Here is a 25978-nt window from a genome sequence, read left to right as displayed (position 1 = left end):
CATTGCAGCCACTTGGGGAGTGAACCAACAGAAGGAAGACCTTTCTGTGTGTGTGTGTGTGTGTGTCTCTCACTGTCGGCAACTCTGCCTGTCAAATAAAATCTTAAAAAAAAAAAAAAAAAAAAAAGAATGTTCTGAGCACTTGTAGGCAAGTAGTTTGACTTTTTTTACTTGCAAGCACAACATCTTGCTATCTCTGTCATAGTTTTGAGTTTACCGCTTAGAAAGTTTGTGTAAATAGAAATAGGCATTATATAAATATTTAAGCAATGTTGTCAATATGATTAATTTTGAGGGGCCAGTGCCAGTGCCATGGTGCAGTAGATTAGTCCTCTGCCTGCAGCGCCAGCATCCCATATGGGTGCTGGTTCTAGTCCCAGCTGGTCCTCTTCCAATCCAGCTCTCTGCTATGGCCTGGGAAAGCAGTAGAAGATGGCCCAAGTGCTTGGGCCCCTGCACCCACATGGGAGACCAGGAAGAAACACCTGGCCCCTGGCTTCAGATCAGCACAGCTCCGGCCGTTACAGCCATTTGGGGAGTGAACCAATGGAAGGAAGACCTTTCTCTGTCTCTCCCTTTCACTATCTGTAACTCTACCTCTCAAATGAATAAATAAAATTTAAAAATTGAGTTTGAGTTTAGTAATGTCATTAGGATAAATCATGGTTACGTTAAGTGGTTAGCTATTAATATGTGATTAGCTTCATGTATAAATTCACTTTTTTTTAAAGATTTATTTATTTATTTATTTGAAAGTAAGAGTTACACAGAAAGAGGAGAGGCAGAGAGAGAGAGAGGTCTTCCATCCGATGGTTCACTCTCCAGTTGGCTGCAATGGCCGGAGCTGCACCAATCTGAAGCCAGGAGCCAGAGCTTCTTCCAGGTCTCCCATGTGGGTGCAGGGGCTCAAGGACTTGAGCCATCTTCTACTGCTTTCCTAGGCCATAGCAGAGAGCTGGATTGGAAGAGATGCAGCCGGGAGTAGAACCGGCACTCATATGGGATGCTGGCACTTCAGGCCAAGGCATTAACCTGCTGTGCCACGGTGCTGGCCCCTATTTATTCATTTATGGGTAAGGGTAGCAGAGAGGGAGGGACAGATCTTCCATCCACTGGTTCACTCCCTAAATGGCCACAATGGCCCGGGCTGGGCCAGGCCAAAGCCAGGATCCAGGAGCTTCCTCCAGGTGTTCCACATGGTTGCAGGGGCCTCAGCACCTGAGCCTTCCTCTGCTGCTTTCCCAGGCACATTAGCAGGGAGCCTGTTCAAAAGTGTAGCACTCAGGTCCCGATCTGACACCTGTATGGGATGCCAGCACTGCAGGTAGCGGCTTAACATCCTGCACCACAGCACTGGCCCAAGGTCACTTTTGAAAGAACCTAATGTTGCCATCATTTAGCAATAGCTCCTGTAAATCAGTGTGTGTATGTTTTACATATATTACATATAAATATTTAAGATTTGTTTATTTAGTTGAAAGGCAGAGTTACAGAGAGGAAAAGGAGTAAGGGGGAGAAAGAGAGTGATCTTTCATCCACTGGTTCAGTGGTTTTCATTCTCTCCCCAAATGACTGCAAGAGCCCGAGCTGGGCCAGACCGAAGCCAAGAGCTTGGAGCTTCTACTGGGTCTCTCACATGGGTTCAGGGGCCCACGTACTTGGGCCATCTGCTGCTGCTTTCCTAGGCATATTAGCAGGACATTGGATGGGAAGTGGAGCAGCCAGGGCTTGAACTGGTGCCCATATGGGATGCTGGTGTTGCAGGCAGCAGCCTAACCAGATATACTCCAGTGCTGTTGTAGCCATTTGGGGAGTGAACCAGCAGATGGAAGATCTTTGTGTCTCTCCTTTTTTCTCTGTGAATTTGCCTTTCAAATAAATAAATAAGTCTGAAACAACAGCAGAAAATAATAAGCAAAAACCCTACACGTGATAGACTCCAAAGATAAGTCATTTATATAGTTTGATTCACTTAGCCTATTGACCTGTTCTGGATCCCAGTGGATCATTCTGTGGCATCTTATTTCTTTTCTTTTTTATATTTATTTATTTATTTGAAAGTCAGAGGTACACAGAGAGGAGAGACAGAGAGAGAGTGGTCTTCCATCCACTGGTTCACTTCCCAGTTGGCCACAATGGCCGGAGCTGCACCGATCCAAAGCCAGGAGCCAGGAGCTTCTTCTGGGTCTCCCACACAGGTGCAGGGGCCCAAGGACTTGGGCCATCTTCTACTGCTTTCCCAGGCCATAGCAGAGAGCTGGATTGGAAGTGGAGCACCCAGGTCTTGAACTGGCACCCGTATGGGATGCCGTCGCCTCAGGCCAGGGCATCAAGCCACTGTGCCACAGCACCGGCCCCCATGACACCTTATTAATGATTATTTCTTTTCTCACATGTTCTCTTTTTCCTTCATTGTTTTCTTCCCCTTCCTTGTAAATTTGCTAGGATACCTATATCCTAAGGGAAAAATCCTTTTAACAAGACAGTTTGAGTTCTTTTTCTGTCATACTTTTCCGAATTAGCTCAATCCATTCCCAGTTTCTACTTACACAAACCATCCCCCTCAGAAGCTGTTAGCCAAGCCCAGTGATTTTCCTCATTCCTTTCCTTCACCTCTGGAGAATTTAATACTGTTTCAAGATATCTTCATCTTTTTTGTTTTTAAGATTTATTTATTTTTATTTGAAAGGCAGAGTTACAGAGAGAGAGGGATCTTCTGTCTGCTGGTTTGCTCCCCAAATGGCTGCAACAACAGTTGAAGCTAGGCTAATCTGAAGCCAGGAGCCAGGAGCTTCTTCCAGGTCTCCCATGTGGGTGCAGGGGCCCAAGCACTTCAGCCATCCTCCGCTGCTTTCCCAAGCACATTAGCAGGGAGCTGGATCAGAAGTGGAGCAGCTGGGTCTTGAATTGGCGCCCATGTGAGATGCAGGCACCACAGGTGGCAGCTTTTACCCTGCTGTGAAGGGATGAAGCCCCATCCCTTCATCTTGAAACTTTCATTTTCCTTCACTTTCAGTGAACATTGCCTCCTGTTTCACCAATTACTTCTTATCTCTTTGTGGTTTCCTTTTTTTAAAAATTATTTGTTTATTTTCAGTTAACAGACAATTATATGTATTATGTAAATCCGATGTTTTGTAGTATATATACATTGTGCAATAGTTCAGTCTAATTAAAATATGCTTTATTTCACATAGTTAACATTTTTGTGGTGAGAACATTTAGCATTCACTCTCGGCTTTTTTTATTTTAATTAAAAATTTTTAAATTAGTGTTTAATAGATTCAGTATGGTTTGTAGATATAATTCTAAGAACACAATAATATTCCCTTCCTCTCTCCCCCTCAGCATTTTTTCAAGAATAGAATATATAGTCATTAACTGTGGTCCTCATGCTGTATAGCTCTCTCAAACTTTTTCCTCCTAATTGTAATTTTGTATCCTTTGTACAACATCTCCCAGTCCCTGTCAGCCACCACAGCCTCTGGTAACCATCATTCTCTGCTGCTATGGAATCACCTTTTTTAGATATCATCTGAGAGTGAAACCGGACATTTGTATATCGTGCCTGGCTTATTTCAGTTAGCATAATGTCTTCCAGGTTCATCCTTGTTGTTGCAAATGGCCGGATTTTCTTCTTTTTTATCTTGTAATGGTATTCCATTGTATGTATATACTACATTTTTGTCCATGATCTGTTGATGGGTACTTAGTTAGATTCTGTGTCTTAGCTATTGTGAATAATACTGCAGTAAACATAGGAGTGCTGATATCTCTTCAACAAACTAATTTCATTTTTATATATGCCAAGAAAGTGCATAAGGTAGTTCTATATTTCATTCTTTGAGCTTTGTGTTTAAGTTTTTAGCCTTACATTCCTACCAATACTGTGCAAGGATTCCCCTTTCTCCACATCCCCTCTGCCACTGTTCTCTGTTGTTTTTACGATAATAGCCGTTCTAATAGGAGTGATGATGTTGGATGTTTTTTCATATACCTTTTGGACATTTGTGTGTCTATTCAGATCCTTTTTTTTTTTTAATTGAGAGGCAGAGAAACAGAGACAGAAGAAAACTCCCATTTGCTGCTTATTCCCTAAATGTTCTCAAGGGCCTGAACTTGGACTAGGACAAAGCCAGGAGCCAAAAACCTAATTCAGCTCTCCTTCATGAGTGGCAGGGACCCAAGCACTTGAGCCATCATATACTGCCTTCCGGGATGTGTTAGCAGAAAGCTGGATTAGAAGCTGAGTAGCCAGAACCAGTGTATGGGATGCCGGAGTCTCAGGGGCACTGTAATGCCTGCCCCTGTTATTAGTATTATGATGGGGATTGCATTCAATCTGTAATGTCTCTGGGTAATACTGATTAGCAATACTAATTCTTCCAGTTCATGAACATGGGATTTTTTTTTAACCAATTGTGTCCTTTTATTTTTTTAATGATTTATTCATTTATTTGATAGAGTTACACAGAGAGAGGAGAGGCAGAGAGAGAGAGAGAGAGGTCTTCCATCCGCTGATTCACTCCCCAGATGGCCATAAATGCCAGAGCTGTGTCGATCTGAAGCCAGGAGCCAGAAGCTTCTTCCGGGTCTTCCACGTGTGTGCAGGGGCCCAAGGACTTGGGCCATCTTCTACTGCTTTCCTAGGCCATAGCAGAGAGCTGGATCGGAAGTGGAGCAGCCAGGTCTCAAACCGTCACGCATATGGGACGTTAACCTCTGCGCCACAGCACCGGCCCCCAAAAATTTATTTGAGAGGCAGACTTACAGACAGAGAGAAGGAGGGAGAGGTCTCCCTCCAATGGTTCACTCCCCAAATGGCCACAATGGCCGGAGCTGGGCTGTACCAAAACCAGGTGCCGGGAGCTTCTTCAGGTGAAGGGACTGAAGCACTTGGGCCATCTTCTGCTTTCCCAGACCATTAGCAGGGAACTGGATCGGAAGTGGAGCAACCAGGACTCGAACTGGCATCCATATAACAGCACCACAGACAGAGGAGATTTAACCTACCATGCCACAGGACTGGCCCCAGGGATATCTTTCTATTTGTGTTTTATTCAGTTTCTTTCATTAATGTTTTATAGTTTTCAGTGTAGACATCTCTTTGATTACATTTATTCTTAAGTATTTTATTTTTTGTCGCTATTTTGTCACTTATTGTTTGCTTGATTTCTTTTTTAGACAATTTGCTGTTTGTGTATAGAAACTTCATGGATTTCTGTAGATTTTGTATCTTACAGCTGTATTAATTCAGTTCACTTATTCTAATAGTTTCTTGTTGGAGTCTTTAGAATTTTAAATATGTAAGATTGTGTTGATGCAAACAGTCATAATTTGGCTTCTTCCTTTCCAATTTAGATGTATTTTATTTCTTCCTCCTCCCTAATTGCTTTGGCTAGGACTTCCAATACTGGATTGAGGAGAAATGGTGAGAGTGGGCATCTTGGTTTGGTTCTAGATGTTAAAAGTAAAGCTTTCAGTTTTTGCCGCCCATCCAGTATGATGTTAGCTATGGGTTTGTCATAGTCTTTATTATGTTGAAATACATTCTTTCTTTACCTATTTGTTGAAACTGTTTATCAGAAAATAATGTCATTTTGTTATTTTTTTTTTTACATCAACTAAAACCATAGTATAGCTTTTGTCCTTCATTTATTGATTTGCTTATGTTGACATCTTTGCTGCACTGGATCATAGTGATTAATTTTTAAGGATTTATTTATTTGAAAGAGTCACAGAATGAGAGGGAGAAACAGAAAGAAAAGTCTTCCATCTGCTGATTCACTCCCCAAGTGGTTTCAGTGGCCAGCACTGGACCTGGCCAAAGCCAGGAGCCAAGAGATTCATTTGGGTGTACCTTATGGGTGGCAGGTGCCCAAGTTCTTTAGCCATCTTCTGCTAGATGGGAAGTGGAGTAGCCAGGACACGAACCAGCATTTATATGGGATGCTGGAGTTGTGCTGGCATCAAAGGTGGCCGCTTTACCCAGTACGTCACAATGCCAGCCACCCGGTAAATAATCTTTTTAATGTACTGTTGAGTTTGCTAGTGTTTTGAAGATTTTTTTAAGTGTACAGTCACATATCACTTAGCAACAAGGATAGTTTTGAGAAATGTATCCTTAGTCGGTGTGGTAGTTGTGGGAACATGATAAAGTGTTCTCACACAGACTTAGACAGTTACAGCATCAGGAGACCAACATCTTATATGTGTGCATCCGTAACTGAAACTTTCTTATGCAGTGTATTACTGTACTTATTTCTGTGCTTCTTTTCTGTGGATATTTTCCTAGGATCTCAGTTTTTTCTGCCTGCTATGGTAGAATATTGCTATGGTTTGAATATTTATCCCCAGTACTCATAAGGATTGATCTCCAGTGTCTTAGGTTGATGGTACTAAGAGGGGGAAACAGTCCAATTTGCTGTTTAGAGGTGGGGCCTTTGGAAAGATTTAGGTTGGATTAGCTCCTTGGGGTAGAGCCCTTGACTGACTCCTGATGGCTTTATAAAAGATCTCACTGAGGGGAAGGGAACACATCCATTCCCTGCCTTTTGTTATGTGACGCTTTGTTCTCCCTTGCAACTCTGTCAGCAAGAAGGCCAATGCCAGATGAGACCCTAGACCTTGCATCTCCAGAATGGTGAGCTGAAATAAGCTTCCTATAAAAAAAGAGGCTGCCTCAGGTAATTTGTCATAGTAATGAAAAGCTAATACCTTATGCCATTATGATTTTACCTGTTAGAATTTTAACTATCCTTTCTTCTGGGGAATACACACTTATGTCTGCAAGGCCGCCACAAAACACACCAAACACCGGAGTTAGAGGAAACGTTTCTTGTCAGGTGGGGGAAGCCCGACAGGCGGGGCGGGGAAGGGAGTTGGGGGGTGGTGTGAAAGAGTGAGAGAGGAGGAGAGGGATCAAGAGAGAGAGACACATTTTCAGGAACAGGACCTTTTAACCTTTGCCAGGGGGAGGACAGGGAAGTAGGAGCAGCGAATCTCATTAGAATGGGAGTGGAGCTGACACCTGTGGTTGGGCCATGGGGTCACCCAGCAATGGCCTCCGGGGCTAGAGCCTAGGATGGTGTTGGGGATAGATCGCGCCACAGATAAGACTGTGCCATTTTCCTAACACTGTCTCCAACCTTAACTGTTCCCCATTAATTGCAACATCCCTGGAAGGATGGCTACATGTAAAGAATTTAAGGTACCAAGTACCGGTATAGATTTGGAATAACGTGGAACTCTCAAACACCACTGGTGGAAGTGTTAATTGGTATAAGTATTACAAAATTGCTTGACAGAAAACATGTATACCCAACATAAGCACTCCTGACTTTTCTTCAGATAACATTGAACAGATATCCAAGAATTAGTAGTTAAAACAGGAACAGTATGATTTCTTTTAAAATGTAAGGTATATTCTTGAAATGGAGTACAATATCACAATGAAAAAATACATTACTGCTACATGCAATAATATAGATGAATCTTAGAAACATAATGGTTGGCCGGTGCCGTGGCTTAACAGGCTAATCCCCCGCCTTGTGGCGCCGGCACACCGGGTTCTAGTCCCGGTCGGGGCACTGGATTCTATCCCGGTTGCCCCTCTTCCAGGCCAGCTCTCTGCTTTGGCCTGGGAAGGCAGTGGAGGATGGCCCAAGTCCTTGGGCCCTGCACCTGCGTGGGAGACCGGGAAAAGTGCCTGGCTCCTGGCTTCTGATCAGCACGATGCGCCGGCCACGGTGGCCATTGAAGGGTGAACCAACGGCAAAAAGGAAGACCTTTCTCTCTGTCTCTGTCTCTCTCACTGTCCACTCTGCCTGTCAAAAAAAAAAGAAAAAGAAAAAGAAACATAATGGTGATTAGGAGCTATACACAAAAGAGTTAATATAAGAAATTCAAAGCAGATAAAACTAATCTGTGGTGATAGATGAGGTTAGGATAGTGGTTACCTTTTGGTGAATTTATTGACTAGGGGTTGGGGGGCACAAGGGCACATTTGGGAATAGTGAAAATGTTCTATAGTTTGATCTATATTGTGGGCATATGGATATATATGTGTATACAAATATTTACTGAAGGGACTGGCATTGTGATGCAGCAGGTTAAACCACTATTTGCGACTCCAGCATCCCCTATCTGAGAGCTGGTTCTAGTCCTGGCTGTTCTACTTCCAATCCAGCTTCCTGCTAATGAGCCTGAGAAGGCAGCAGATGATGGCCAAGTTCTTAGCCCCCCTGGCCTCCATGTGAGAGACCTGAGTGGAGTTCTTGGCTCCTGGCTGTTGCAGCTATTTGGGGAATGAATCAGTGGATGGAACATTTCTCTGTGTCTTTCCTCTGGTGCTCTCTTTTTCAAATAAATACTTCCTAAAATATTTACTGTTAGGAAAAGAGTTGTAGACTGGTGCCTTCGCACACGGGGCACCACAATTGTTAGGAAAAGAGGTGCAGAATAGAGAGGAGGCAGTGTACGAGTTTACAGCCAGACCCAATTTATTCTGAGAAGATAAATTCATAGAGGTGGGTGACCAGCTGCCTGTGTGCACACTGATGGAACGCGTGGCAGAAGGCCCCGACCCTCAGGGGCTCAGGATGGGGGTGGGGGTAGGAGGCAGCAGGCAGAGGGGAATTCCTGGAACTGGGTGGGGCGTTGGGAACCTGGAAGAGAATGCTGGTGGGGATGAAGGCAATAGGTGGGAGACCCAAGTGAGATTCAAGGACAAGGAGTGCATTCCAATGTTTATCTCCTCTGGGCGATGAGCAAGAGTGGCTGAGGCTTATGTCCTTGTTCCATTGTTTACTGAACTGTAAACTCAGGATTTGTGTATTTCACTGCGTGTAAGTTATATTACAATAAAATTTTAACTTTGCACTCATTATTTCTTGTTCAACTCTCTCCTTTTGTTTATACCTTTCCCTAAAACCAGTTCCCTGTTTGGCTTCCTTGTTTCTTGTTAAATGAAACTCCCTTAAACTTCTTAGTTGCCCACATTTAAAACCCTGGTACTCCTTTTATCTCTGTTCTACAATTCATGTTTAAATGTTATCAGCTCTTCCTTTAAAATATCTCCATCCATGCTGTTTCTAAATTTTGTCTTTGCTAAATTTTAGCCTGAATTTTGCCCAGAACCTCACTGTTTTTACTGTTTATCATACTCAAAACTGTTCTGCATTATGCTAACAGCACTTTTTCTGCAGCCCATTCCAGTGGCCTGGTCACTCTGTGCGAGGCCTGTGGTGGGCTCCTGCAGCTGGCACACTAGATGCAATTCAGGCTTTAGCACTGCATTTGAGACTGGCATAGTCTGGCTCATCAGCCCCTACTGCTTGCCACACAGAAGCAGTTCCATGGAAAATGGGTGTGCTTCCTATTGCTAATCCTATTTGGCTCTTTATTGCTTATTTTCTTACCTCTTCGTGCTCTTCCTCAATCAGCCCATCTCAGACCTTCCTAAAGGCTATAGGAGTGCATATATGGTGGGCATCGTGGAATCCATGAAGCTCCCCTGAAATTATTTGCAGATGTTCTTAGGTGTGATTTGTGTCAGAGAAAGGGCTTTTCTGATCACCAGATTATAGCCTCAAAGTTTAACTGATTTAGTGGCCTTTGAAACTAATATAAATTAACTCATTTTGTTTTGCTTTAAAAAAAAACTTTTGTCTCATTAAATCTTAGTTTGAAATTTTTCTGGATAATAAATTATTTTTGTCTATTAAAAAATGTAAGGTCTTGGCCAGCACCATGGCTCAACAGGCTAATCCTCCGCCTAGCGGTACCGGCACACCGGGTTCTAGTCCCGGTCGGGGCGCCAGATTCTGTCCCGGTTGCCCCTCTTCCAGGCCAGCTCTCTGCTATGGCCAGGGAGTGCAGTGGAGGATGGCCCAAGTGCTTGGGCCCTGCACCCAATGGGAGACCAGGAGAAGCACCTGGCTCCTGGCTTCGGATCAGCATGGTGCGCCGCCCGTAGTGCGCCGGCTGCGGCAGCCATTGGAGGGTGAACCAACGGCAAAGGAAGACCTTTCTCTGTGTCTTTGTCTCTCTCACTGTCCACTCTGCCTGTAAAAAAAAAAAAAAAAAGTAAGGTCTCTATTAAGTTACATGTAAAGCTCATAGTTTCCAGTCTGGCAAAATGTCTTCTTCCAGTTTTTTAGGTTTCTAGATATAGTTCTTTGTATGGGGTTTATTCTCCTTAAGAGATAATATTTTACTTTGCTGTCTTTAGTTATAGGGGGAAAAATTCTTTTTGCCTCCCACTCCCACGTAACTGTTCCTAAGCTACTAGACAATACCATTTCTGCATGCTTTGATGTAACCAGTCCCTTTTCGAAGGTATTGTTCATGTGCTTCATTGCTTTTTCGTTTTCCTCCTGTTTTAGATTCCTATAGGCAATGGAAACTGATCTCAATTCCCAAGACAGAAAGGACCTGGACAAGTTCATTAAATTTTTTGCCCTCAAGGTAGGTAATATGTCTACCCTCTTGAGCCTCGAACTGTCAGAAATAGTTTCCATACTTCCCCCTTTTGAGAACCCTCTTTGGAAATGTAGCATAACAGCTTGCAGCTTGCCCATTTTAAGGGATACTTCTGTCTGTGTAAACCAAACTGTGAAGTATGGGGGTGGCATTGGGGGCGTAACTAAAAAGTAGCTTCCAATTTTCCAGAGCTACTTGTTCAGAAATCCTTTGGCAAGGCTGTTTGTAGAAATGTCAAACTGTCACGCCAGGTTCCTGGCACAGTGTGTTCCTCAGGGTGGGAAGACTGGCTTGGACTGGACAGCTTTTTGCACAGCTTTCCCTGCGATTCAGCCACCGTGACCTGTCCCACTTACATCTATTGCCCCCTTCCTCGAATTAAAACTGAATTTTGAATACTATTTTCCTAAATCTAAAAACCATGCCTACCTGAATCAGTGCTCAACAATTGTTCTACCAGAACAATCCTTGCAGTTGATTCTGGTTATAAAATTATATAGAAAGCTTTTGCCTTGTGGACCAAATGCTGTGAGTAATTGGTGGAATTCCTGTTGTCAGTCTACCGTGAAGTCAGAAGTTTGTGACAGGGAATATGCAGACCTACAGTTGCACTTGTTTCTTTATGAACTTCACAGCCACCATGTGCAGCTTTCTTTCTGCTGGATGAAAATATTATAGATTCCAAGCCTCAAACTATAATTCCTGTTACTGGTTGACACTTCCCTCAGGAGTGTTTATAATCTTTTTTGTGGTTTTTCTACTGTTCTTGAACATTTACAACTGTACCCTTTCCTGAAGTATATTTTAGGACTAATTGGCAGGTTTTAAGCTCTTATAGATAAGACTTTCACGGTGATTAAGCGCCTGATCCGTTTGTTAAGACCTCGTCTGTTTTGTTGCTGTTTTCAGACTGTCCAAGTGATCGTCCAGGCTCGGCTTGGTGAGAAGATTTGTACTCGCTCATCTTCATCCCCGACGGGTTCAGACTGGGTAAAAGTCCTGTTCTTTGCTAAGGGGCATAGTGTGGTGTTTGTCTCAAGGAATGATTGTGAATTTCTCAAGTCCAGTAATAAGGAATACAATTTATAGTATTACTAATTCCTAGCATTAAAATACCTAATTCCATTTAATCCAGTTACTCAGAAAATATATCCCTTATCAGATTCTAGTCATTGATTTGTTTCTTCAAGTTCTGCTATCATTGGTGGAAAGCTTAGCCCTTAGAAGACAAAAGCAGTGTCTTGCTGTCTCATCTTTGTGACAGTGATTAGCCTGAGATTTGGAGGCTTGATGCTGGATCTCTATGTAGGGAAAGGAGAAGTGAATGGCCATGTTACCAGCCAGAGCAGTGCCTGCGTTATCTAACATCCTGCTGTCTCCATAGGGTTCTTGGGAGTGTTTCACATGAAAATCCCTTTTGTTTTCTAGTTTAACTTAGCAATCAAAGATATCCCAGAGGTTACACATGAAGCAAAGAAGGCGCTGGCAGGACAGCTGCCTGCTGTCGGGAGGTCCATGTGTGTGGAGATCTCTCTCAAGACTTCTGAGGTAAACTTGGGGCCAGGCTGGTGTCTTTACTTGCCACTCAAGTCTCTTCACACTCTGCTTCCAACTCCTTTCTCAGTGTTATGCTGTCTTCCCCCTCTCTGAACTTCTAATTGCTCTCTGAAGGCCCTGTAATTTTTTAATTTATTTATTTGAAAGGCAGTGTTATACAGAGAGGTCTTCCATCTGCTGGTTCACTCCCCAGATGACCCCAACGGCAAGCTCTGGGCCAGGTTGAAACCAGGAGCCAGGAGCTTCTTCTAGCTCTCCCACACAGGTGTCAGGGGCCCAAATACTTGGGCCATCTTTTGCTGCTTTTCCCAAGCCGTAAGCAGGGAGCTGGATCGGAAGGAGAGCAGCTGGGGCTCACAGCTGGCACCCATATAATATGCCAGTGCTGCAGGCAGCAGCCTAACATGCTATGCTACAATGCTGACCCAACCCCATGATTTTTGCACTCATAGCAACCACATTAAGTTCTTTTTTTTTTTTTTTAAATGATATATTTACTTATTTTAAAGGCAGAGTTACAGAGAGGGAAAATCAGAGAGAGGTCATCTGTCTGCTGGTTCACTCCCCAAATGGCCACATTGAGTAGCCAGGAGCTTCAACTGGGTCTCCCACAGGGGTACAGGGGCCCAGTACTTGAGCCATCTTCTGCTTTCCCAAGCACATTAGCAGGGAACTGGATGAGAAGTGGAGCAGCCAGGACTTGAACTGGTTCTCATATGAAATGCCAGTGCTGCAGGCAGTGGCTTTATTTGCTATGCCACAACACTGGCCCCCACTTGACATATTTCTGTTCATCCTTCAAGACACATGTGCACTACAAAAATCTCCCCCTTTTTTGGTAAAGATTTATTTATTGAGTTATTTTATTTATTTGTTTATTTTTTAAAGATTTATTTATTTATATGAAAGGAAGAGTTACAGAGGAGAGGCAGACAAAGAAAGAGAGATCTTTTTTTTTTATTTTTAAATATTTATTTATTTATTTGAAAGTCAGAGTTACGCAGAGAGAAGGAAAGGCAGAGAGAGAGAGAGGTTCATCCGCTGGTTCACTCCCCAGCTGGCTGCAATGGCCAGAGGTGCGCTGATCCAAAGCCAGGAGCCAGGAGCTTCTTCCGGGTCTCTCACGTGGGTGCAGGGGCCCAAGAACTTGGGCCATCTTCTACTGCTTTCCCAGGCCATAGCAGAGAGCTGGATCGGAAGTGGAGCAGCTGGTATTCGAACCAGCACCCATATGGGATGCTGGCACTGCAGGCAGCAGTGGCGCCCCTACCCACAACGCCACAGCACCGGCCCCGAGAGAGAGAGATCTTCCGTCTACTGGTTCACTTCCCACATGGCCGTAATGGCAGGAGCTGGGCTGATCTGAAACCAGGAGCCAGGAGCTTCTTCCAGGGCTCCCACACGGTTCAGGGACCCACGGACTTGGGCCATCCTCCACTGCCCTCTCAGGCCATCTGGATCGGAAGTGGAGCAGCGAAGACTCAAACCAGCACCCATATTGGATGTTGGCACTGCAAGCAGCAGCTTTACTCACTATGCCACAGCGCCAGTCCCATATTGATTTATTTTAAAGGCAGAGCTACAGAGAAAGAGAGAGGGAGAGACAGAGATAGACAGACAGATGTCTTTCATCCGCTGAGTCACTCCCGATGGCTACAGCAACCAGGTGTGGGCCAGACCAGACCAAGGAGCCAGGAACTCCATCCTGGTTTCCCACAGGGGACAGGGACAAAAGTACTTGGGCCATTTTTTTGCTGCCTTCTCAGGGTCAGTAGCAGGAAATTGGATGGGAAACAGTAACCAGAACTTTTAGTGGGGGGTAACTGTCTTATTTAGACTTCTTGGGTGCTTTGTTTATGTTTTTTCTAGTGTATAACTTATTCTGTTACGATTTTTAAAAATATATGTACTCACCTTACTCATATTACAATTAAGGCAGATACTGTTACTTGAAAGTTTACTAATCTATTTCCACAAGTAAATTGTGATACTGTATGGTATGATAAAAGGCAAATGGAGTTTGGAGCTACACAAAGCAACTTAATCCCACCCCACTAATATCACCAGTCTAAAATGATACTTCATAATCTTGCAAGGTTTTAATTTGTGAAGTGCTCAACAGGCAGTCAACACAGGTTCCTATTCATACTGTAACCATTCTCCTTCCTGTGGTCAGTATATCTTATCTGTGCAGGTCTTTAACTTGTGGATGAAATGAAGAAGCATATGAAAAAAGAATCACTTCTGTGTCCTCAAAACAGCATAGAGCCTTGGAAGGCATATAGTAGGCTTTCATTAATTTTTGTAAATTAATGAATTTATTTGAAAGGCTGAGTTAGAGACAGACACACATACACACACACACACACACAGATTGAAAAAGATCTTTCGGCCGGCGTGCCATGGCTCACTAGGCTAATCCTCCACTTGCGGCACTGGCACCCCAAGTTCTAGTCCCGGTTGGGGCGCCGGATTCTGTTCCGGTTGCTCCTCTTCCAGTCCAGCTCTCTGCTGTGCCCCGGGAAGGCAGTGGAGGATGGCCCAAGTGCTTGGGCCCTGCACCCACATGGGAGACCAGGAGGAAGTACCTGGTTCCTGGCTTCAGATCAGTGCGCCGGCCATAGCAGCCATTTGGGGGGTGAACCAATGGAAGGAAGACCTTTCTCTCTGTCTCTCTCTCTCTCACTATCTAACTCTGCCTGTCAAAAAAAAAAAAAAAAAAAAAAGAGAGAGAGAGAGAGAGATCTTTCATTCACTGGTTCACTCTCCAAATGACTCACCAACTGGGGCTGGGCTGGGCCGAAGCCAGGAAGCCAGGAGCCAAGCACTCCATCTGTCTCTAGATGGGTGACAGGAGCCCAGGTACTTAGGCCATCTTCAGCTGCTGCCCCAGGCACATTAGCAGGGAGCTGGATCGAAAGTGGAGCAGCCAGAACTTGAATTGATACTCATATGGAATGTCCATGTTGCAGGTGGTGAATTAACCCACTGCACCACAATGCCAGCCCCTCATGAATTTTTTAAAAAATATTTATTTATTTATTCAAAAGAGTTACAGAGAAAGGTAGAGTCAGAGAAAGAAGTCTTCCATCCAACCAGCGCCCATATGGGATGCCTGCACTGTAGGCCAGGGCTTTAACCCACTGCCTCACAGTGCTGACCCCCCCCCCCATGAATTTTTATTGAGTGAATCAATATATATTCCACAGAGACCCTAGCCCCCAGTAAAACAAAACTTCTTCTTCATGAATGCTGGTTTATAGAATAAATTATTTTTCTAAGCCTCTTTGATCTCTCAGGCATCTGTTAAGATATGTTTGTAGACTGTTCTGATTGTCTTAGAGAAGCCACATCACACTCTTGGATATAGTGGATAAAGGATACACATCTAAATTTTAGGGAGACCTGGATGAAGTGCCTGGCTCAGCCCCAACCATTGTGGCCTTTTGGGAGTGAACTAGCAGATGGAAGATCTGTCTCTCTGTCTCTCCCTCTCTCTCTCTGTAATTCTTTCAAATTTAAAAAAAAAAAAAATCTTTAAAAATAATAATAAAGTAAATTTGATCTAGAATACATAAAAGTTCTGTTTCCTGAAGTAATGCAAATTTACTCCAAAGTCTAAAATAGGCCTTTTGGGTGCCGGTTCATGTCTTGGCTGCTCCTCTTCCAATTAAGCTCGCTGTTTATGGCTTGGTCCTCTGCACCCACGTGGGAGATCTGGCTCCTGACTTCAGATCAGCCTGCGGTGGCCATTTGGGGAATGAACCAGTGGATAGAAGACCTTTCTCTCTGTTTCTCTCTCTGTTTGTCTGTTACTCTGCCTCTCAAAATAAATTAATAAATAAAATCTGTTCAAAAAAAACAAACAACTAAGCCTCTTCCAAATGATCAGTGGAAAAATTACCTGTGTTTAAAGATGCGTGACTGTCACAGTAGGTTAACACACAGAAGTGTTGTAAGATTGAGGGATTCTGATTGTAGTCTTTTACTTATTTATTAATTTTAATGTTTGTTTGAAAGGCAGCACAAGAGAGACAGAGATATCTTCCATCTGCTAGTTCACTCACCCAGTGCTGGGGCTGGACCAGGCCGTAGCCAGGAGCCAGGAACTCCAGCCAAGTCTCCCACAAGGTGGCGGAGTAGCCAGGACTGAAACCAGGCACTCCAATGTGGGATGCTTGTGTCTCAACACAATGCTGTGAACAACACATGCCAGTCTTCTCGTTTTTTCCCCTTATCCACTGGGGTAAGTCTGTTCAGAATAACATAGAGAGTTGGGCTGAAGACAGACAACTAAAATACTTTTTTTTTTTTTTTTTTGACAGGCAGAGTGGACAGTAAGAGAGAGAGACAGAGAGAAAGGTCTTCCTTTTGCCGTTGGTTCACCCTCCAATGGCCGCCGCGGTAGCGCGCTGCGGCCGGCGCACCGCACTGATCTGATGGCAGGAGCCAGGTGCTTATCCTGGTCTCCCATGGGGTGCAGGGCCCAAGCACTTGGGCCATCCTCCACTGCACTCCCTGGCCACAACAGAGAGCTGGCCTGGAAGAGGGGCAACCGGGACAGGATCGGTGCCCCGACCGGGACTAGAACCCGGTGTGCCGGCGCCGCAAGGCGGAGGATTAGCCTAGTGAGCCGCGGCGCCGGCCTAAAATACTTTAAGTAAGGAGTTTGTTAAGGTAATAAATCTGCTTATCTGTGGATGATACCTAAAATTACCCACTGTGGAATTAAAGGGAAAGAGCTGTCCATCATTTTGCAACTATCGTCCTTTCTGAATGGCACTTTGGAAATATGTAGCAGATCTTAGAAGTCTGTATTTTTTGTTCCAGGGATACTGATTCTGAAAGTTTGCCACCAATAAATTGAAGGTGTGAGTTTTAGTCTCAAGGCTATTTATCACAGTGTTGTTTGTACTAATGAAAACTTGGAAACAATTTTTTTTTTATTTTCTAGGACGTAGAGACTACTTGGATAAAAGCAGTTGTGTGGCTGAATACTGTATCACTGTTAAAAATGATGTATTTTTAATTATAAGGAAAATTATATGATGTATTTATTAAGAGTAAAGCAGGTGATAAATATGATATATAATGTGATCCCACTTGTATTTAGAAAAGTGGGTGGTTGGATTCTAAATTGACATTCCCCCCCCCCCCTTTTTACTTACCTGTACTTTCCAATATTTTTAAAAATTCATTTTATCTATTTTTAATTTTATTTGAAAGGAAGTGATATAGACAGATGTAGAGAGAGCTTCCATCTGCTGGGTCACTCTCCAAATGTCTGCAACAAAGAGGGCTGGGCCAGGCCAAAGCCAAGAGCCTGATACTTCACCTGGGCCTTCCATGTGTGTGGCAGGCTCAAATACTTGAGCCACCATCTGCTGCCTCCCGGGGAGCGGGATCAGGAGCAGAGTAGTGGGGATTCAAAACAGGCACTCCCACACTCCAAGCAGCAATTTAACCACTTTGCTATATGCCCACCACTACCTTCCAGTATATTTAAAGTGACTGTGTACTGTTTTGCAATAAAAAAAAAGAAGGTGATTTTTTACAAGATCAAACAAATTTCAATTGTCTTATCTACAGGGAGATTCTATGGAGCTGGAAATTTGGTGTCTTGAAATGAACGAAAAGTAAGTGCTTCTATCTTTGGATCCTTGGTTGTTGTTGCTGAGGAGATAAAGCACATGATGTCATGTGAAAGCAGGGCTTTGTTTTCAGAGTCCTGGAGGGCTTTCTGACCTGCTTACAAAGCCAGTGGGTCTTTGCTACAGTTTGCTTCATGCTTGGCTTCCAGCCTAAGCACAGAGATGACCTTCAGAGGGACGGCAGTCCAGAGAGACTCAGACCCCGCAGGGAAAGAAGCCGCAGGGAGAGCTGAAAAGGATGTGTTGTGTTCCCAGAGTACAGCTCGTTCTCTGGTTAAATCCCTGGCGAGCTCTTGTAACCTGACTACTCTGTTTTGTCTGCTTTCTGTGTGGCAGGCATCCAAGAAGACTTCCCCTCACTGCTGCATTTTACACACTGTGTTGGTCATGGAATGGAAATGTATATTATTTCCTCCTTTCTGAAGCAGATTAGCTTCCCTCCTGCCTGCAGCTTCTGTTTTCAAAGAGCATGCAGGAAGATTGAGGAAATATCAAAGCATGAAAAGAAAAATCTTAGTGATGAGTGTTATGGTGTGAGCATTATTTTCTCTTAAGATTTATTTATTTATTTGCAAGGCAGAGTTACAGAGAGCAGAGGCAGAGAAAGAGAGAGAGAGATCTTCCAACTGCTGGTTCACTCCCCAAATGGTTACAATGACTGGGGCTGGGCCAGGCTGAAGCCAGGAAATCAGAACTCCATCTGGGTCTCCCGTGGGGGTGGCAGGGACTCAAGCATTTGGACCATCTTTTGCTGCTTTACCAGGTGCGTTAGTAGGGAGTTGGATCTGAAGTGAAGCAGCTGGGACACAAACCAGTGCCCTTATGGGATGTTAGTATTGCAGGCAGCAGCTTAACCTGCTAAGCCACAATACTGACTCACCCCTGTTTTCTTTCTTAAATATAAAGCAATTGCCAGGTTATGGTTCAAAATTTTAGTACCAAACACTTTTCTCCAGATTTCCTGTTAGATTGTGTAGTACACAGCTCAGAAGAGAGTACATTGCAACATCAGAATGTATAATTGCTATATTGACTTAGTGTTTTTAAATGGGCTGCTTTATGTCTTTGCAAGATAACCACTTCAAAGCTAGAAAGAAAACACCTAGCGCCTTTGGTGCAGTCCGCCTGTGTCCAGAGCATGAGAAAGTAAAACTTTGGCTTACCCTAGCCATCTGTTGATAAACTGACAACTGATTATCCCTCTAGTTCAGAACATGCTTTAATCACCACTTTTGCCTTGTGCAATTCCAGCATTTAATAGCAGAACGTAACAGTGAATCTGTGTTCCTCAGGTGTGATAAAGAAATCAAAGTTTCCTACACGGTGTACAACAGGCTGTCACTGCTGCTGAAGTCTCTCCTTGCAATCACTCGGGTAACGCCAGCCTACAGACTGTCCAGAAAACAGGGGCATGAATACGTCATACTGTACAGGTAAACAGCATAGATGTACCTCTTGACCCACTCACCAGCCTTACCATGTTGCACATTGTCTGATTGCCATTCAGGCGTCCTGTGATTATGATTGGTTGGATTGTTGATGCTAAAGCTTTAATGTGATCGCTTTCCAGTCTTTTTTTTTTTTTTTTTTGACAGGCAGAGTGGACAGAGAGAGACAGAGAGAAAGGTCTTCCTTTTGCCATTGGATCACCCTCCAATGGCCGCCGTGGCCGGTGCACTGTGCTGATCCGAAGGCAGGAGCCAGGTGCTTCTCCTGGTCTCCCATGGGGTGCAGGGCCCAAGCACTTGGGCCATCCTCCTGCACTCCCGGGCCATAGCAGAGAGCTGGCCTGGAAGAGGGGCAACCGGGACAGAATCCAGCGCCCCGACTGGGACTAGAACCTGGTGTGCTTGCGCCGCAAGGCGGAGGATTAGCCTGTTGAGCCACGGCGCCGGCCCCGCTATCCTGTCTTGTGAACCTCAGCTTTCCTAAGCCACCAGGTTCATTGTCCTTTTGTATTTGTATAGGCCTGATTCTTGTATAACAGATTTTTGAAATCTGTGCTGATACACATCTCAAATCAGGAAATAGAGCTTAAGACATCTTAAAACAGGCTATTTTGGGGAGGTTGAACAACCTTCTATATTCGAGCATTAAATTAAAAACGTTTGGGCTAACCACTATTTCTGTTTAAATTTTAGATTTTTATTTATTTGAAACACAGAAAGATACAAAGACAGAGAAAGATCTTTATCCACTGCTTCATTTCCCAAATGCTTGCAACAGCCAGGGACAGACCAGGCTGAAGCATAGTCAAGAGTTCACTTTGGGTCTCATGTGAGTGGCAGGGGACCCAAGTCCTTGAGCCATCACCTGCTGCCCTTCAGAGTGTACATTATCAGGAAACTGAAACTGGGAGTGGAGCCAGGACTTGGTCACAGGCATTCCAGTTCAGATGCCTGTCCCAAGCAGCATCTTAAACACTATACCAAACCTCTATCTCCAGTTTGGTTTTTTGCTAATTTATTTACTTATTTAAAAGGCAGAAACGAAGAAAGTGGGAGAGAGATGGAGGGGGCCAGGGAGTGAGAGAGAAAAAGAGAATGAGATTCCATCCACTGGTTCACTCCCCAAATGGCCACAAACCAGGAGCCTTGAACTCCCATCTGAAGTATCCCAAGTGGGTGGCATGGATCCAAGTACCTGGGCCATCTTCTGCTGCTTTCCCAGGTACATTAGCAAGGAGCTGGATCAGAAGCAGAGCAGCTGGAACACAAACCAGCATTGCAGTGTGGGTGGAATGCCAGTGTTGCAAGCAGCAGGTTACCCCACTGTGCCACAATGCTGGCCCTATTAATCAATTTTTGTGGACTTCTTCGTAGCCTTCCCAGGTCTGAAAATCGCTATTTTATTCACATATAATACAAACATATTTTCTGTCTCCTACCTCTCATTTACCTGTACTAAGCTCCTTTCCTTTGATTTTTTTTTTTTTGTGGTAAAAAAATATATATTTAGAATTAGCCAGCTGGACTCAGTTTAGGTGATCCCAGGGTTTTTTTGTTTGTTTGTTTGTTTGACGGGCAGAGTGGACAGTGAGAGAGACAGACAGACAGAGAAAGGTCTTCCTTTGCCATTGGTTCACCCTCCAATGGCCGCCGTGGCCGGTGCGCTTCAACTGGCACATCGCGCTGATCCAATGGCAGGAGCCAGGTGCTTCTCCTGGTTTCCCATGGGGTGCAGGGCCCAAGCACTTGGGCCATCCTCCACTGCACTCCCGAGCCATAGCAGAGAGCTGGCCTGGAAGAGGGGCAACCGGGACAGAATCCGGCGCCCCGACCAGGACTAGAATCCAGTGTGCCAGCGCCGCAGGCGGAGGATTAGCCTGTTGAGCCGCAGTGCCGGCCGGTGATCCCAGTTTTGTTGGTGACATCCAGAGCATCATATCAGGAGCCAGTTGAACACATATATGCCTTCTCTCCATCAGGTCTATCAGGTATTGTCTTTGGCCACATCAGTGTCATAGAGTTTCTTCACAGCTTGTTTTATCTGGGGCTTGTTGAACACGAGTCTGTTGTCTTCTGTCTTCTTCATAGCCAACTCAGGGGCAGCTTGATAATGGCTTAATACTCATGCTTGTTTCTCCTGGGGCACGCTGTGCTGCCAGAGCGGGTGTCTTGGGCCCCCAGAACCTGCGCGACGTGTGGGTCTTTTGTTCTGTGGCTGCGGATGCCTTTCCACACTTCTTGGTCTTCTTGGCCTTCAAAGTCTTGGCTTTGGCTTTGGCTTTGGGGAAGGCAGGAGCTTCCCTCTTTGCCTTCAGCACCATCTGGTAAAAAGCCCCTTTGATTCTTTTTTTTTTTAAGATTTATTTTATTTATTATTTATCTTCCATCAGCTGGTTCACTCCCCTGAATAGCTGCAATGGCTGAGGCTGGACTGGTCTGATGCCAGGCGCCAGGAGCTATCTTGGTTTCCCAGGTTGGATGCAGGTTGGGCCATCTTCCACTGCTTTCCTAGGCTCCCAGAGAGCCAAATCAGAAGTGGAGCAGCTGGGAGTCAAACCGGTGCCCTTGTGGCCGGTGTTGAAGGCAGCAGCTTAACCTGTTATGCCACAATGCTGGCTCCCTCTTTGATTCTTTTTAAGGTTTATTTTATTTATTTGAAAGGCAGAGTCAAGAGAAAGAGAGAGACAGAGATCTTCCATCTGGTGGTTCACTCCCCAGATGGCCACAAAGTCTGGAGCTGGGCCAGACCAAAGCCAGAAGCCAGGAACTTCTGGGTCTCCCATGTGGGTGCAGGGGCCCCAAAACTGGGGCTACCTTCCACTGCTCTCCCAGGCACATTAGCAGAGAGATGGATCAGAAGTGGAACAGCTGGACTCAAACCAGTGCCCATATGGCATGCAGGCATCGTAGGTGGTGACTTATCTGCTATGCCACAATGTTGGCTCCTCTTTGAATCTTACACAGGTAGCCAGACTATACTCAGTGAGTAATATTGCTCTCTCCAAAGATAAAGAACAAAGGCGAACTCTAAACCTTGGTACAGAAAAGATTAGCAGTTGAATTGAAAGCCTTAGTAGTATAGTCAGCATATTTTACACACTGCACCACTATTCAAATAAGAGTCAACTGACTCAGATTCTGTCAGGTTTTTATTAAATGAACCTAGCAAGATCTCTTTTGGCAATATTTTATTTATTTATTTTTATTTTTTTTAAAAAGATGCATGTACTTATTTGAAAGGCAGAGGTACAAAGAGGCAGAGGCAGAAGCTAGAGGTCAGTTATCATTGCTAAAGATTTTCTAACAAAATTTATTTATTGTGATTGTTTTTAAAAATTTATTTACTTATTTATTTGAAAGGCAGAGCTACAGAGAGGGAGAAGGAGAAGGAGAGGTAGAGGTAGAGAGAGAGAGAGAGAGAGAGAGAAGTCTTCCATCTGCTGGTTCAGTACTCAAATAGGCACAATAGCCAGTGCTGGGCCAGAGCCAGCAGCTTCTTCAGGGTCTACCACGTGTGAACAGGGCCCCAAGCTCTTGTGGCATCTCCTGCTGCTTTCTCAGGCCATTAGTGGGACTTGGGTCAGAAGCGGAGCAGCCGGCACTCGAACTGGCACCCATATGGGATGCCAGCACTGCAGATGGTGACTTAACCCGCTAAGGTATAGTTCCGGCTCTGATAATGAAGTTTTCTTTAAGAACACAGCCCAGCCTTTTCTTTACATATTAGCTATATTTACTTTCGCACTAAGAAAGCCAAGTAGTTGCTACAGACTGCATGGCATACAAATCTCAAATAGCCTCGAGCCAGTCCTTGAAAATAAATGGTTCCTGGAGGTATTTATATACATTTCTCCCATAATGGACTATAATCCCCAGACCTAGGTCTCAGATTTATCTTTATCCCTAATAAACCATGGGGCTTTATTCATTGTGGGAGCTTAGTTTGTACTAAATAAACATAAGTATATGTTTAATTTTTTTTGTAAAGAAATCTTTCTTTTTAAAAAAATGTTTTAGTTGCCTGTGTTGTTGTGTCATGGGTTAACCGCTGTGGCCTGTGATGCCAGCATCCTCCAACAGAGCATGACATCGAGTGCCAGCTGCTGCACTTCCAGACAGCTCCCTGCTCATGTGCCCAGGAAACAGGGGAAGATGGTCCAAGTGTATGGGTCCCTGCACCCACGTGCAAGAACTGGAGTGGGTTCCTGGCTCCTTGCTTCTGTCTGGCCTGACCCAGCCCCAGCTGTTGAGGCCATTTGAGAGAGTGAGCCAGAGGATGGGAGATTTCTGTCTCTCTCTTTCTCGTTCTAACTCTGCCTTTCAAATATATAAATGAATCTTACAAAAAAAAAAAAAAAAAAAAAAAGCTAGAAGTCAGCTATCACTGTTAAAGATTTTCTAACAGGAAAGAAATTTATTTATTGTTATTTTATTTGTAAGACTAACACGGAGATTCATCTTCCATCTGTCATCTGTTGGTTTGCTTCCCAGGTGCCCACGGGTGGGGATGGACCAGGCCAAAGTCAGGAGTCTGGAATTCACTCAGGGTCTCCCTTGAACTCAAGGTCTCCTGTGTGGTGGCAGGAAGCTGCATTGGAAGGAGAGCCAAGATTCAAGCCTAAACATCCGAGATGGGATGCAAGCATCCCAAGTGGTGGCTGAACTGCTGTGCCAAATGCCTGCCCCTAATTGTTAACGCTATTTTGTGAAAATACTTTTAGATATTTTAAATCCAGATTTGTTTGTTTATGTTGACAGAACTTCCCGGGGAAATTCTATTATGTTTATTCATGTCTCACCTTGTTGAATAGTCTCACCTTGTTCCTTTTCTGTGCTCGAGAACCTTTTCTGCTGTCTCCCCCGTGTGCTTGGGAGTGACTGACAGGCATGCAGAGCTCCAGGTCTTCTCATGGCCATCTCAGATCTGTTTGCCAATTTTGTTGTATATTCATTATTTCCCACTAGGTTGTATTTTTAAAATACATTGCAGGAACAAGAGCAGAGAACAAACTTAATAGCAGCTTCTTCTTAAATATTTTCCTCATTTCTTAACCAGCTCTCTCCAAATATATCTAGGCCTGCAGCTTAGTTTAAGGCTCTAGTAGCATTAAGGTCTCATCGGGAGAAGCATTCATGCAAATAAGGAGAGAACGGCTTGTGTTTGTTTTGTTCCTAGGTGTTTTGGCTATGTGGACTCTTAGAGTAAAGAATCAAGTAACATTTCCTTTTTCTTCCCTGCAGGATATATTTTGGGGAAGTTCAACTGAATGGCCTAGGAGAAGGTATGTATGAAAGTTAAAAAACACTTGTATTGTGGCCAGTGTTGTGGCATAGCAGGTAAAGCTGCCTCCTGCGATACCGGCAGCCGTTATGGGCGCCAGTTCCTGTCTAGACTGCTCCGGTTGTGATCCAGCTCCCTGCTAATGTGCCTGAGAAAGCAGCAAAAGTTGCCTAAGTTCTTGAGCCCCTGCTATCCATGTGGGAAACCTAGAAAAAGCTCCTAGCTCCTAGCTTCTGACTGGCCCAGCCCTGGCTGTTGTAGCCGTTTGAGGAGTGAACCAGTGGATGGAGGATCTCTCTCTCTCTTTCTGTCTCTCCCTCTCTTTCTTTCTGAAACTCTGCCTTTGGAATAAATAAATCTTTAAAAAAAAAAAAAAAAGGAACACTTGTATTAAGAGCTCTCTTGACCTCTTAAATGAGCTTGTTGCCAACTATAGTAATGTGTAGCTAGTACTCTTAATACATATAAGTAAGGAAAAATCGGAAAGCAGGTTAAGTGGTCCTGGGATCTTCAAAGGATAACCAAATAATTCAACTCAAATTTCTAGAAACTTAACTACTCTTACCCTTCACATAATTACCTATTTCTCTAGTTTTCTTTTTCTGTTTAAAGATTTATTTATTGTTTGCTTGAAAGGCATAGTTACAGAGACAAGGAGAGAGAGAGATCTTCCATCCACTGGTTTACTCTCCAAAATGGCCACAACAGCTGAGGTTGGTTCAGGCAGGAGCCAGGAAGTCCCTCCGTGTATCCAACATAGGTATAGGGGCCCAAGTACTTAGGCCATCTTCTGCTGCTTTTACCAGGCACATTAGCAGGGAGCTGGATCAGAAGTAGAGCAGGTGGGACTTGAACCGATGCCCATATGGGATACCAGCATCGCAGCAGGCAACTTCACCTGCTGTGCCACAACACTGGCCCCCATTTCCCTAGTTTTCTACGAGCATGTTAAATGTTTCTGATGAGCACCAACTATTTTGAAAAAGTAGAAATGAAACCAAGAAAACCAGGAAAGCTGGGTTGGAAGTGTCACCTGCAAGGCTGCTTGGGTGGGAGTGGCTCTTCATATGTTGAGATGCCTGTGTGATCCCTGGGGTTCCCTCACTGTATCACTGGGTGAGGCATGTGACATACCTAGACAGGGCTGGTTGCAAAGTTCTCAAGTTTTAGGACTAACAGTTTTTTTGTTTTTTTTTTTTAAATTTATTTGAAATGATTTTCCTTGCAAAGCGAGTGCTGTTCCCTGCCAACATTGGGTTGATATAGAATCATTTGAAGGGGGAAAACCTAGGTGTATACAAAAACACAGATATAGGAAATTGAGGCTGCTGCACTCATGGTGCTAAACTGGTATAGCCAGAGATTGCACAACTAATGTGAAACATCCAGGGGAAGACACACTAGGAGTAGTGTTAGTATTCTCTGGAGTGGGAGAAAGCTAATAATTTTTCTTCTCTTAGGTTTCCAGACTGTTCGTGTTGGGACAGTGGGCACCCCCGTGGGCACCATCACTCTTTCTTGTGCTTACAGAATTAACTTGGCATTCATGTCAACCAGGT

General features: G+C 44.3%; 1 protein-coding gene across 5 annotated transcripts in view; it reads left to right on the top strand.

The window, feature by feature from the left end:
• Positions 1 to 25978, top strand: part of ATG13 (autophagy related 13) — a 63791-nt gene that overhangs the window by 19755 nt on the left and 18058 nt on the right. For all 5 annotated transcript variants that reach the window (XM_062196220.1, XM_062196218.1, XM_062196217.1 and 2 more), the window contains exons 3-9: positions 10386 to 10467; positions 11392 to 11472; positions 11911 to 12030; positions 17629 to 17675; positions 18983 to 19123; positions 24380 to 24420; positions 25880 to 25976. In XM_062196220.1, the coding sequence (XP_062052204.1) occupies positions 10399 to 10467; positions 11392 to 11472; positions 11911 to 12030; positions 17629 to 17675; positions 18983 to 19123; positions 24380 to 24420; positions 25880 to 25976 (596 nt within the window). In that variant the 5' untranslated portion in view covers positions 10386 to 10398. The remainder of the gene's footprint in view (positions 1 to 10385; positions 10468 to 11391; positions 11473 to 11910; positions 12031 to 17628; positions 17676 to 18982; positions 19124 to 24379; positions 24421 to 25879; positions 25977 to 25978) is intronic.

Source organism: Lepus europaeus, chromosome 7, assembly GCF_033115175.1.
Source record: "Lepus europaeus isolate LE1 chromosome 7, mLepTim1.pri, whole genome shotgun sequence".
Lineage (NCBI taxonomy): Eukaryota > Metazoa > Chordata > Mammalia > Lagomorpha > Leporidae > Lepus > Lepus europaeus.
The sequence above is the reverse complement of the archived record's forward strand: the minus strand, read 5'-3'. Positions and strand labels throughout refer to the sequence as shown.